This window comes from Leptonychotes weddellii, chromosome 5, assembly GCF_054177405.1.
Source record: "Leptonychotes weddellii isolate Sample4059 chromosome 5, ASM5417740v2, whole genome shotgun sequence".
In the NCBI taxonomy this organism is placed as follows: Eukaryota; Metazoa; Chordata; class Mammalia; order Carnivora; family Phocidae; genus Leptonychotes; species Leptonychotes weddellii.
The window spans coordinates 109,063,834-109,078,468 of NC_138373.1; the positions used below are offsets into that span (position 1 = coordinate 109,063,834).

The following is a 14,635-nucleotide window of genomic DNA, read 5'->3' on the forward strand; positions in this document are numbered from 1 at the left end:
GGGACTCGATCCCAGGACCCTGGGATCATGACCTGAGCTGAAGGCAGTCGCTTAACCAACTGAGCCACCCAGGCGCCCAAGAATGTCTCACTTTTATAATAATAATAATTGCATATATTTGCTTAAATGCTTTTATTACCAATAAACATTGAGTGGAAATTATTTTAGAATTTCCATGTAAATATTTAGAAATAAAGAATCCTATCTGTTGTCTTATACTTTAATTTGTAAAGAAATTCATTTTTTAGAGCAGTTTTAAGTTCATGGCAAAATTATGAGGAAGGTACAAAGATTTCCCATATACAACTGTCCCCACACATGCATAGCTTCCCCTTCTTTGTTTCTATTTTTGTCTTCAACTTTTTTTTTACCTTTTGTGTTTTTTTTTTAAAGATTTTATTTATTTATTTGGGAGAGAGAGAGCTATAACAGGAGCAGGGGGAGGGGCAGACAGAGAGGGAGAAGAGGCTTCCCGCTGAGCAGGGCTCCTTAAGTAATGTCTACACCCAATGTGGGGCTCAAACTCACAACTCCCAGATCAAGAGTTGCTCGCCCCCTCGACTGAGCCAGCCAGGCACCCCAATCCATTATAGTTTTTAAAAAATATTTTTTAGTGGTTACCCTATAGTTGGCAATATACATTTATAACTAATACAAATCTACTTTTAAATAACACAATGCCACTTCACTGGTTGAATGAGTACCTTTTAATAAGAAAATATTTCTAATTCCTCCCTCCTGGCCCTTGTGTTATTGTTGTCATTCATTTCACTTATATATATGTGCATCCATAAGCATATATATATGTGTATGTATATATGTACATTTATATGATGTAATTGTAAGCATACATAATCAAATTCATGGTTACTATTATTATTTTGAACAAACTGTTATGTTAGATCAATTAAGAATAAGAAAAATGAAAGTTTTTGTTTTACCTTCACTTAACCCTTCTTTTGATCCTCCTGCTTTCCTTAGGTAGATCAAGTTTCTGACCTATATTATTTTCCTTCTCTTTAAAGAACTTCTTTTAATTTTTTGCAAGGCAGGTCTGCTGCTAACATATTCCCTCATCTTTGGTTTGTCTGAGAAATTTTGCAGAGCACAGAATTCTAAGAAGGTGGTTTTTTCCTCTCAGTGCTTTAAATGTTGACTCCATTCTCTTCATTCTTACATGGTTTCTGAAGAGAATTGGGATACAATTATCTTTGTCCCTGCGTAGGTAAGGTATTTCCGCCCCCCCGAATTCAAGATTTTTTCTTTGTCTTTGATTTTCTGCAATTTGAAAATGATTTCAAGATTTTTTCTTTGTCTTTGATTTTCTGCAGTTTGAAAACCCTAGGAGTAGGGTTTTTTGTTTTTTGTTTTTTTGGCATTTATTCTGCTCATACTTCTCTGAGCTTCCTGCATCAGTAGTTTGGTGTCTGACGTTAACTTGGGGAAATGTCCAGTTATTGTTTCATGTATTGCTTCTATTCCTTTCTCTCTGTCTTTTTTTTTCTTCTGGTGTTCCCAATAAATGTATATTATGCCTTTTTAAATTGTCCCACAGATCTTAGATAGTCTGTTCTGTTTTTCTCAGTCTTTTTTCTCTTTGCTTTTCCATTTTGGAGGTTTCTGTTGAGGTATCTTCAAGTTCAGAGATTCTTTTCTCTGCCATGTCCAATCTACTAAGAAGCCTATCAAAGCCATGCTTCGTTTTTGTTACAGTGTTTTGATCTCTAGCATTTCATTTTGGTTCTTTCTTAGGATTTCCATCTCTCTGGTTGCATTGCCCATTTGTTCTTATGTGCTGTCTATTTTATCCATTGGGGCCCTAGTGTATTAATCATAACTGTTTTAAATTCACAGTCTGCTAATTCCAACATCCCTACCATGTCTGGTTCTGATGCTTGCTCCGTTTCTTTAAATTGTGTTTTTTTGCCTTTTGGTATGCCTTGTAATGTTTTCTTCATCGCCAGACATGGTGTACCAGGTAAAGGGCACTGCTATGAATAAACCATTAGTAGTAATGTGGTTGTGAGGTGGGGTGTGGGGAGGGCAAGAGTCCTATAGTCCTATGATAAGGTCTCAGTCTTTTAGAGAGCCTATGCCTCGCTGGATTGTGAACTTCACAAGTGTTTTTAATTTTTATTATCCCTTCCTAAGTGGAAGGGGATGGCTAGAATGGGCTGGAGTTGGGTGTTTCCTTGCCCCCAGGTGAGTTAGGCTCTGGTAAAACCCCAGCAGCTTTGGCTCTGGTTAATTAGTTTTCCCTGAGGTTAGGCCTTCTTAAGAACAGAGCATGCTGGCATATTTCAAAATGGTTCTTTTCCCCTTCTTCTGCCAGAAGCCGGAGGAGATTTTTCTCCTATATCCTGTGGGAACCTGGTTGAGCTCCTGGATGTAAATCTCGGGTTCCTTCCATGGTTTTTGCCTGTGAATCTCTGCTCTGGTAAGTTGTTATTTTCCATATTTGCTTGTGGATCTTTCCAATATTGAGGGCAGTGGTTTGCCCCGTATTATTACCTCTCTTATGGATCCTAGGAAAGTTGTTGATTTTTTTTCAGTATATTCAGTTTTTCACTTGTTAGGATAGGGTGGCCCTTTACAGAATCTTTTCATGCAGAACTGGAAATAGAAGTCTATCTTATACATTTAAAAAAAATACCAGATGACTTTTCCCTAATAATGTAGAATAATTAAAGAATATTCTCTTATGTTATCTATGTAGAAAAGATTAGTGATCTTGACAGTCTAATCCTACTTTATAATAGAGAAAACTCAGGTTATAGGAACACTAAGAACACTTATTATATGTATTCTAGTAATTAAAGATGGTCAAAGTTGAGAAGGAGTAAACAGATCCCTTGGTCTAAACATAATCAATGATTTTCATCAATCCTAAGTCAGCATTTAAGGTTTAAGTGGCTGGGTCTCTATCTTACTATATTGTATTTTTTAAGTCTTTATTATTTACTCCAGAGGATATTAGTTATGCTTAAAAAATATTCATTAGTCTCTTTGCTTTCAGATGCTCTAATATTTATGCCTATTGAGTGTCTATACCCAAACATTTTAGAATAGCAGTTTGTCATGAAATATAAACTCTCAGCAGATAAATATGATAGACTTTTCCTAAAAGCCAAAATCATGCCTTTATCTACCATCATATTTATACTATCCTACATCCCTTTTATTTCTCCTGGTTGCGTTAAAATAAGGAGTTATAGTCTCTTGAGTTCTAGAGTTTCATAATCTATTATTTAAAATGTATTTATTTAACAAATATTGTGCATATTTTATGCCAGGTGCTAAGAATCAAGAATCAACACACAAAATGATCTGATGGAATTCATAGTTTAGTGGAGAGTTTTTAGGACATTATTCACAAATTATCACAACCTCTATTGTATAATCTTACGCTATATATCCATAATGTGGGTCAAATTTAGGGAGATCAGATATAAGTGGCGTATTTTTCAGGTTGGTTCATTCGATTTCCACTCCTCTCATTTTAGACTTCCTTTCTGTACTATGAAGTCTGTAAAGCTGAAATCTACATTTTTCAGAATTCTTAATCCTGGGCCTCCCCTCATAAGCTAGGTTCTGGAGAAGCACCCAGGTAAAAACAGAAAGGCAAAAGTGGACACTCTGAGGTGACATCCAGGGAGATCTTGGTTGTGGCTCTTATGTTGTAAGCTCTAGTGTATGGTCTCCAGCAACACAGGAATTGAGGAGTGGACATTGGTTGCAGTGGGCTCCACTGAAACATTCCTGGGCTGTGGTATATTTCTGTATGTTCTGTATATTTCTTCTATACTCTTCCTTGGCTATGTAGCAGCCAAGCTTGGTTTCCTGGCCCTTGCAGAAATTTTTTGAGTTATTCTAATACCCTGAAATAATTCCCTTTTTCATTAACCTAGCTCAAGAAGATTCTGTTTTCTGTAAAGGACCTAGACAATGGAATGTGCCTTCTGAGTCTTTGTTAAAGATCTTTCTTCAGTAACCTGGGTTATAAATGATCCCAAATCTGATTTTGTATGTTAATTTGTGAGTTTGAGGTGCCATTGCCCATAGCAGTATAAATTTTAACTTTCTACCAATTTGTGTGGAGAGCCTGGAATTTGATTTCTGGTGGGTGTTTTTTACTTTTGTTTTATTGAACTTAGACTCAAGACTCCAGACCAATGAGAAACTCTCTTGAACCATAAATTTTTTTTCTATCCCTTTTCCACAGACAACAGATGTTTTCCAGACTCTGGGATTTATGACCTTCCCTTTACCAACCATTGGATTTAAAATCCTAGCCCTCTGCAACCAAGACCTGATATCAGGGTGTAAAATCTTAAGGGTTGCTGAGTATCAATTCTCATTTATCACTATCTCCTTTTTTCCTTTCTTCGTCTCTAGTACGAGTGGCATTTACTTACTTTGAGTTTGTAAAGTGTTAAAATTTATTTAACTCTTGTGACTTGTAGTTAGTGAGGTCACAGTCCATATATATTTATTCTTCTGTATTGCTGTAAGTCCATCACTAAAAGTGTCCATCAACATTAATCAAAATGATTAGAGTGTATTCTCCTTAGATCATAACACTGCTGAGCTAGCGATGTCCTACAAAAAGGGCAGTGACTGGTAACGTAGTCATGGCAGAAGAAAGATATCCGAGGAGGAAATCTGTTAGTGCATTTCCAGTACCATCTAAGGTAGCAGTTATTTTGTTTTGGAGCATTAGAATTGGTTTTTCAGAACTGTGCTGTTGGTGATGGTAGCTATTAGCCACATGTGGCTATTGAAATTTAAATTAATTATATTAAATAAATTAAAAAATCTAGTTCTTCGGTTACACCAGTCACATTTCAAGTGCTCTATAGCCCACATGTACTAATGACTACTGTGTTGGACTCCTCCCGTGTGTCACACATTGTTGCAGTCATCAGCATGAGGGGGACATAGTCCTTGTTCTAAGGTGCTGTGCTCCTAAACACATAACAAAGTAAAAAATAACACTTAAGAAATATCACTTAAGAACAATAACAACAAAAGGACACTTTAATATTGGTATGCAATGACAAAGTTAAAATAGGATAACATAGGGATGAGAGAGTTGTTTTGTGGCTAGTTTTATTAGGAAGGCTCTCTGAATTATCAGTTGAATTGTAACGAGGTGATAGAATGCAAAAATCTTGAGGAAGAGTATGTGAAGCAGGTAAAAAAAATAAGTACCAAGACCCAAGACAGAAAAAGCCTGACATGTTTAAGGTACAGACAAAACGTCTACGTGACTGAAGATTATGAAAAGGATAAGCATGGAAGGAGAGGAAATCAGAAGTTGGCCTAATAGTTTGGGTTGCACTGAGGAGCCACTGAAGAATTTTAAACAGAATCGTAACATGACCTAATACATACTTAAGAAAAATCATGAATAAAATGAGAGCTCACAGAACAAATTCAATAGAAGTAAATCTTCAGCTGAGTTTCTTTGTCATCCATGATTTTGCACATTTCTAGGGTGTGAGGGGAGGATGCTCTGCCATGTGGTCTCCAGTAACAGACTTTATTTCTAAGCCACTTAGTGGGGACCTGTTTGGGCAGGAATCTTGGTGTATGGAGAGAATAGACTGGAGACTGGGGTGGTAAATTAAGGGTGGATGAACATGTTGCGTTTATTGGGACGAAGTCATGTATGTTAATTTAGCTGAAGTTGCAAAGAAGATAAAAATGATCACATGTAAATTTTCTGCAATTTATGAAGTGTGCCCAACTGATTTCTCCTCCTATCTCCCTAATATTTTCAAAACTAAGGGTTGGAATCTTCTTTTAAGAACACTAATTAGCTACCTGCATATGACTTTTTTGAGGCCCCATTAATGCAAATGTAATGGGGCAGATGCAAGTTCAAAGCACTGGAGGATAATATTTTCAACCCTGCCTGCATTGTTTAATGAGACAATGAATTCAGTTGACTTCAGATGTGTCATGTCTTGTAAATCATTGGGTTATTAACTTTAACAGGGTGAATGAATGTACTGCTCCCATTTCCAATTCATAGCATTAGCACTCTAGATGATAGCGCCAGAACATGGGGTGATAATCTCTACATTATTGGCTTATATGTAGAGTGACCCTCTTATGTGTGAGGGATTTAGAAGGAGGAAACATTTATGTGCATAGGGGGAAAACAAAAAAGGTCTAGATTAAACAAACAAAAAAATAAACCCAATTTACATATTTCCTCTTCATTTCAGTCAGAACATTAGTAGGATGGCAAATGTGTGTTTATGGGCACAAGTTATTGTTCAATTTTGCTTATTTCCCTAACCATTGATGATTTTATTTATTTATTTGAGACAGAGAGAACGAGAGAGAGAGCACATGAGAGGGGGGAGGGTCAGAGGCAGAATCAGGCTCCCTGCAGAGCAGGGAGCCCGATTCGGGACTCGATCCAGGGACTCCAGGATCATGACCTGAGCCGAAGGCAGTCACTTAACCAACTGAGCCACCCAGGCGCCCACCATTGATGATTTTACGAGTTTTAGTTTGGTGCCAGAGTAAGAAAAACTGTGTATTTCTCTATGTTTTACCTACAGTCTTCCAGTGTGTATTTGAGCTCTTGGCTGGTGAGCGGGATTGCCACTAAGTTGTAGTGTTGTATGATACTGTTCTAGTGGTCCTGAAGAGTTAAGATATCCTAGTGCCTTAGTGATTAGTGTCTGCATGGTCGGGTAATTTAAATTGTTGCTACATAGCTCACTCTATTTTGAACTGATTTGACATTGATAATAGCTGGGCTGGTTAAGGGTCTGAGCAAATTCTGTCTCAAGGGCTAATTGATGTATCAAGAGAATACAGCCGTCACAATTAAGAAGGAAAGACATTTAAGCCACCACAGACGCAAGATACTGCTCTAATAAATGAACCTACAAAATGTGAAGTGAGGGGCCCAGTTATGCATATGCAATCTTTTTATTTAATCTCTCTTCCCTGTTAGACTCTGAATCTAGCCTTAGGCACCAGGTTGAGGAAGCATTATTACTCAGTTGCGAAATGGCCCAGATTTAAGATTCCCATTCACTTACAGGTTTGTGAGCTTTATCAAACAGAACATTATGAATAGGGAAGGGAACGTTTTGCCTTTTCTAGACTAAATTAATTACATCTAAATGACAAAGGTCCTGCTTCTGAGTCACACTTGTCATTGAGCTGTTCTGGTTAAAATCATGTGACTTTCTGCCTGTCCTCTTAAAAAAAAAAAAAAGTGATAATTTCTGTACCATTATTAGAATCAGGGGGAAAAAAATGGACTGTAAAGTAAAACACATATCAAGATTAATATGGTAGTTTTCCAATTTTCCTAGATGAACCAATCTTGGTAACTTTGTGCTATGAATTCTTGTCCATGCTAATTGGATTGAGAAGGGAAAGAAAAGTTTCCTGCCCTTTTGTTCCTCTGAATTTAAAATCACTGAACAGATGCAGTGATATAAACCTGCATTTAAGTCCCTTATATTTTTCTTTATAGACACAGTTGTGGATTGTGTTCTTCCTGCATTTGTAATTAGAGAGTGAAACAGATGGCAAAGGCTCAGTGTAAAGAGATGTCCATTAAAATAACTTATGCTGCCAAGTGATTGTTCACTCCAAGAGGGGGGCTCCATTTCCTCCATGCAAAATAAAGCAGCAGGGCATTTTGGAGGAACTTTGTTATGCAGGGCAAACAAATACAGTAGCTGGACCATACATTGAAAATATGAAAACTAAAGATGTGTAGATAACTTTTTTTTTTAATAAAAATGAACATTGTTGGAGGTGGGAGTTGAAATTTAGATGGAAGCCCTCTGTGCTTGCTGTGAATGTATAGGAAATGTGTGGAATAACATTTCTTTCTGAATTTTTAGCCAACCTTGTGGAGGCAAATGTAGCATCACTAGGAGTGATTTGAGATACATTCTTCTATGTGTTAAATATATATCAAGGAAGGAAACAAAGTTATGACATTTTAACTATCTTGTAAGGCAACATAGCATTAAGAGTGAGGGTTCTGCACAGACCTATACCCCTGAAACAAATAATACATTATATGTTAATAAAAAAATTTAAAAAATTTAAAAAAAGAAAATGCCTTTGTTTGAGAATAGTTTTAATTTTCAAAAAGAGGTTAATCAAACTGTTAGTCTGAGTTAATTTAAATTGGTTTTTATTTTATCCTTTGCTAAAACTAGATTCTTTGAATGAAAAGCAAATTTATGGATATTGATGCCTCACAAAAAAACATTCTCAACTGCTACAGGTAGGCTAATAAAGTCTATTACTTAAAAAAAAAAAAAAGTGAGGATTCTGGAGTCAGTCCCTTCAGATTTGAATTCCATCTGCCATTTGCTTGCTGAGTGACCTTGGGGTAATTATCTAACAACCCCGTGCTTCAATTTCTTCCCATGTCAAGTTGAAATAACTAAACATGCTAATCTCCATAGTGTTGTACCCAACGAATATCACTGAAACCTTATTTATTAAACAAATATCACCTTGCCACCAGAGTTTTATTAAATATCAACCCAGTATTTTATATTTACCTAATTTTCTTTTACCAAAACCGACTTTTAGTAAATCATTTCTTTCCAGAAAGAGGCAACTGCCAAAAAACAAAAACAAAAAAAAGGAAGTAAACTACCTAAAATTCAAGGCAGATCTGTATATAACTCCAAATCTCAAGTTCTACATGTGGAAAGATTCTTTGTATGGTGCCTCTGTTTTTGACAGCTTTCCTGTCTACACAGAACTGAAAATTTAAAATGTAAAACTGTTATCAACATGAAAATTACAGAGATAATCTTTCAGAAAGGAAACTATTAAATTATTTCATTAGTGCAATATGTGAGAATCTTCAGTTTGAGTGACATAAACATGTATGTTCCCTTATGAAACAATAAAAAAAAAAACTAGTTTTGATGCCTTTAGATCTTGCACTATTCTGAGCACCGCATTTTGAGATTAACTCAGATTCTGCTTGCAGGGAAGCTTATGTTTTAAAAGGATGAGCACCTTTGTCTTTTCAACAGTGATCTCCCCTCAAATACAGGAAAGGAGAAGAAAGATCCACAGACCCTTGGTGTCCTCTGTGAGGTTAACAGAACCTGCAGATTGACTCCATCAGTAGAATTGACTCCATCAGTAGAGTTGACTCCATCAGTAGAATTGACTCCATCAGTAGAGTTGACTCCATCAGTAGAGTTGACTCCATCAGTAGAGTTGACTCCATCAGTAGAGTTGACTCCATCAGTAGAACTGCAACCAGTATTTAAATATTTTGTCAACTTCATAGGTAACCTTGGTTGTTACTTTACCTTTACTTTGAAAGTAAGATTGCAGCTCTGTAAAGACTGGTTATGGGAAATAATTGCATTGATCTAGTGCAGTTCCTGGGACATACCTGAAATTCAATAAACAGAATGAGTACCTTTCTCTACTCCCCTTTTTTTTAGATTTCACCCCAAATTGCTTCAGTGCACTCTATTCAAGGTACAATTGGAGTGCTAATGCTATGCAATTCTTTCTGCTAATATTTGCTGATAGATGGTTCAAATCCCAGAGACTTCTGTCTAGACCTAAGGGCATCAACTCTTAAATCAAACATCATATTTAATGTCAGGATAGGAATAATAATAGCTAACATTTACATAGCACTTACTGTGTGCCAGGCACTGTTCTAAGCACTGTTCATATGATCCCTCACTTAATCCTCATGACAGTGCTATGAAGTAGGTGTTTTTCTTGAGGCACAGGGAAATTAAAACTTGCTCATGATCACATAGCTAGTAACTCATGAGGTCAGGATTCAAACTTTGCATTTGGCACAGCATCAGTATACTCAAGCACTACATCTCAAAATTGGAAGGATTTCATGAAGTCAGGAATAAGAAAAGCATTGTATCTTATATTTTATTCAAGATCCTAGACTACATATGAGCAACAAAAGGTGAAAATTAAATGTTAGGTAGAAAAATATAAAAGCATCCTTCTATGTGGACAGTACTGTCCTCTACATAAAAAAACAAAAAACAAAAAACTCCGACACAATTAACTGACAAATTCTGAAATATACTAAAATCAGTAAGGTGATCTTATATAAAATCAAAGTATAAAAATCACTTTTTACAAATAAACAGCAACTTATTTTTAATAATTTCCATTCAAGTAAGAAAATAAATTAAAAGTCATAAGAATAAACCTTATAAGAACAATGTGCAAACCCTTTATGCTGAAAATACAGAACTTCAAAACTAGACCTAAAAGATCTGGATAGAGAGCTATCATGTTTGTGGATGTAAAATATCAATATTTTAAAGTTTTAGTTTTCAAAATAATTCTTAATAGTCCTACAATTTCTGACAGGGTTTTTCATGGAATTTTTCCTAAAATTCATATGGAAAAGAAAATACAGAAGAATAGTAAAAATAGTTATGAAGGATAACACATATCCTATCAGATATCAAGATGTGATTGGAAATATAAATAATAAATTGAGATACTTAATAGAACACAAATAGGTGTCTAGAAATGGATGTACAGAAATTTAATAGACCAAAATGTCTTTTCAGATCAGTTAATAAAATATGGACTATTTATTAAAATGGAGTTGGGATAATTTTCTATCCACCTGGAAAAATAATACTTTGATTCCTATCTTTGAAGATTCATAAAAATGTGTTCCAGATGGACTGAAACCAATATATAAAAACAAAAACAATAAAAATGAAAAGTATATAAATATAAGAAAAACAGGAAAATGTCTCTGTGACCTTAGAGCAGGGAAGATCTTTAAAAAAAAAATAGAACACATGAAAATAAATTTGGTTATGTCAAAATAATATCAAAGACAAAAACACTACAAAGTAAGAAACTAAGTGACAAGGTGGTAAAAAAAAAATGCAGCATACAACATAAGAACTTTAACAAATATCTAAGAAAAAAAAATAAAGCATAAAACAGTCAAAAGTCAGATCAGAAGACAACAACAGACTCAGGGAAAATCAATTCCACTTCCTTGCAATTGGGGAAATGCAAATGGAAAGAACGAGAGACCATTTTTACTCATCAGAGTAGGAACAAATTTAATTTCTTTTTTTTTTTTTAAAGATTTTATTTATTTATTAGAGAGAGAGCACATGAGAGGGGGGAGGGTCAGAGGGAGAAGCAGACCCTCAGCTGAGCAGGGAGCCCGATGCGGGACTCGATCCAGGGACTCCAGGATCATGACCTGAGCCGAAGGCAGTCGCTTAACCAACTGAGCCACCCAGGTGCCCCAACAAATTTAATTTCTTTAAGTACATGTGTTTTAACAACTGGGGAACAGGTGCAGTCTATATTGGTTGCGACTATATAAAGATACAGTAATTTTGCAGGACAATTGGATGGTTTCTAGGAAAAAAAATTTAACATTCTTAATTTCGAATAATTACCCTTCTAAATATTTACTCTGGAGAAATTCCTGCACATATATAAAGTGGTATGACCAAGGATGTTCCAGTATTAAAAAAAAAAAAAAGTGTTCCAGTATTATCTGAAATGTAAAACCAAAAGGAAAATGGCAACAGCCTAAATAACTGTCAAAAGAAAACTGTTAAATACATCACTAAATTTGACTGTTATATTTTTGTTCACTTCATATTGAATTGCTATTGAAGTGCAATGATTTTCAACCCTTCGCTCTGTCTTGAACTAGTAATTTGACAACAACCCAGAGTATAATGATTATGCATGTAAAAACAGCAATAGATATTTTGTAGCTTCACAAGTTTTTATTAGAACCATTCTTGTTCTATATTTTTCCTGAGCTCTTCATTTTGATCCCAACTCTAGTTTAATTTGTTATTGCCTCAGTTTGATATTGAAATTGCTATAAAAATAAGATTATATTATGGTCCTTACAGTGGCAAATATTAAGGCAGTTTAGAGAAGAACTTTATAATCAATCCTAGTGTCTCTGTTGTTTGAAATATTTCTCAAAATATTGAGGTTTAATAATAAATTGTCATGTTAATATAGTTTTTGAAAGGCCTTCATAGGTAATTTAAAAATTGTATTTTAAAAATCATGCCATCAGTTTGGCAATTTTAAGACTAACAAAGTTTTTCTGTAAGATATAAAAGTAGGGGTACCTGGGTGGCTCAATCGGTTAAGCATCTGCCCTCAGCTCAGGTCCTGATCTCAGGGTCCTGGGATCTAGCCCCACATTGGGAATCCCTGCTCAGCGGGAAGCCTGCTTCTCCCTCTCCCTCTGCCCTTCTCCCCTGCTTGTGCTCACTCTGTCAAATAAATAAAATCTTTTTTTTTAAAAAAGATATAAAAGTATATAAATTTGGAAAGTATTTTTTTCCATAGAGAATACCATCAGAAATCTTAGACTGTACTAAAATATTGTCAAAAAGGGACTGAACAAATATCCTATTTCATTTTTAAAAAGAAGACAATCTTCAATGGTGCTGTGGCTTCTTAGATTCACCTCCACATTAAATTGTGTTTTAATGTTGGATTAGCTCTGGGAATCAACACTAAATGACCCAGCCACTCCCAGTGCTGGATGGCTCCTGCAGGATCTGACCCAGCAGAAGGATATACAATGAGTGTGAGAAGCATTAGTAAATGAATAGAAGCATCTTTGAGACTTTAAAAGTTTTTCTTCTTAAAAAAAAAGTAAAACTTCTGGATTGCTCTGGAAAATATATATAAGACCTACTTTTGAGTGAAGAATGCAAGTTTCAAACTGATCTTTTCAGTGTGGTACAATTATTATAAAACACATGCTTACCTTTAGAAAATAATGTGTATCTAATGTGGAAATGAAGTACTGGAGCAATGCACACAAATGCTATTTAGTGAGATCTGGAGATCTGGAGAGTGTCCTCAGATTGGTTGTGGTTTTTAAAAGGTGGCTTTAAACTTTCTTGTATTATGTTAATATTTTCAAGGTGCATGTATATACATGTGTGTGCATTCTTTGTAACATGTAAATGTATCATTTTATTTATTTATGTAATACATATATTAAATATATTTATACTGTATAATATATATAAAATGTTTGTATATTATATATTATACCTAAACATTTATATAAAACTTGTATAGTTTTATAAGATTGGAAATTCTTTATAGAAGTGCAAATTCTTGGAGTGCCTGGGTGGCTCAGTTGGTTGAGCATCCAACTCTTGATTTCAGCTCAGGTCATGATCTCAGGGTTGTGAGATCAAGCCCCTTGTTGGACTCTCTCCCTCTTCCTCCCCCTGCTTGTTTCTTTCAAAAGAATTTATAATGAATTTGGATAAACAAATGTGCATTAGTCCTAAGGTAATTCAGGCTTCTTAAGCAGTAATAGCTTCTGTAACCTCTCTGACCAGGAGTCCTCTAACCCATGTTTGGATGCCTCCAAATGGCAACCATGGCTCTATAAGCATGTCCTATCTTTCTAATTCTGGATTAGACCTAGTTTTTATTTACTTTTTTTTTTTAAAGACTTTATTTATTTGAAAGAGAGAGAGAGCAGGGACGGAGGGGGAAGGCATGAAGGGGAAGGGGCGGAGGGGAGGGTCAGAGGGAGAAGCAGACTCCCCTCTGAGCAGGGAATCCTATGCAGGACTCCATCCCTAAGCAGAAGACAGATGCTTAACCGCCTGAACCACCCAGGTGCCCTTGGATAGACCTAGTTTTTAGGATGTTGTTATTCCTTAGGTAGAAGAAGCCTATTACCTTGGCAGTTAGAAAGTAGCACTCTGTTTGTAAGCTAAGTTTATGCTTGCTTCTTAAGCATACACAGCATGCAGAAGGCTCTTTGTGAGAGTGTTCAAGTGAAAACCTTGGGATCTTATTTTATAAGCATCTGTCAAAATTTGTAGCTTCCATCTTTTGGCTTATACCATTGTTTGATAATTTTTTCAATCTACTTTTCGAAGCAACATAGAAATTGACATGTGTGCTTATTAAAATGCATGTGCTTATGAAAAGTTATTAAGATATTATAAAATTGAAAGTTTATACCCTAATGTGTTAGTTATTCCTCCTGGGAGTAGTTAATATTCAAAGCTTAACATTTCATTTATTTTTATGATTATATATCTATTCATTTTAAGGAATTAGAATATCTTCAAAAAAAACTCAGCCTCTGAGGCACGAGTATCACTATGGATGAGTATAAATCTGCTACATAATATCTACATGTCTCTACTTTTCTAGATCAGAAAACCATATGGCCATTTGTTGGGGGTCCTGGTTTCTGGTGTGGACATATTGTTACCGTTATAAAGACTAACAGTTGTGGGGGATGATCCTTGCAGTTATGGGGAAAGATTGTGACAATCCCTAGAGCCCAGATGATAATCTTTATGTATCATACCTTTTAAAGTTTAGTCTTACATCATTTTTTATAATTGCAACCATTAAAGTAGAATCACCATAGTAAAACTACTTTTCTAATGGATGCTCTTTACTTCTAAGATCTAGGACTTGGTCAAAAAGTCTGTCTTCTGCAAAGCAGAAGCAATATACTCTGTGAATTGATAAATATCCTATCATTCAGTTTTCATTCTCTGTGTAGAAAATTCATCTATTCCTCTGATCAGGTTGATTTTCTGAGCATATAAGCTAGATTGTGCCC

General features: G+C 35.4%; 1 protein-coding gene across 1 annotated transcript in view; it reads left to right on the plus strand.

Moving 5' to 3' along the window:
* Positions 1-14,635, plus strand: part of LOC115937202 (uncharacterized) — a 386,621-nt gene that overhangs the window by 218,095 nt on the left and 153,891 nt on the right. The window contains exon 3 of the mRNA XM_081821977.1: positions 2,333-2,437. Within this exon, the coding sequence (XP_081678103.1) occupies positions 2,409-2,437 (29 nt within the window). The 5' untranslated portion in view covers positions 2,333-2,408. The remainder of the gene's footprint in view (positions 1-2,332; positions 2,438-14,635) is intronic.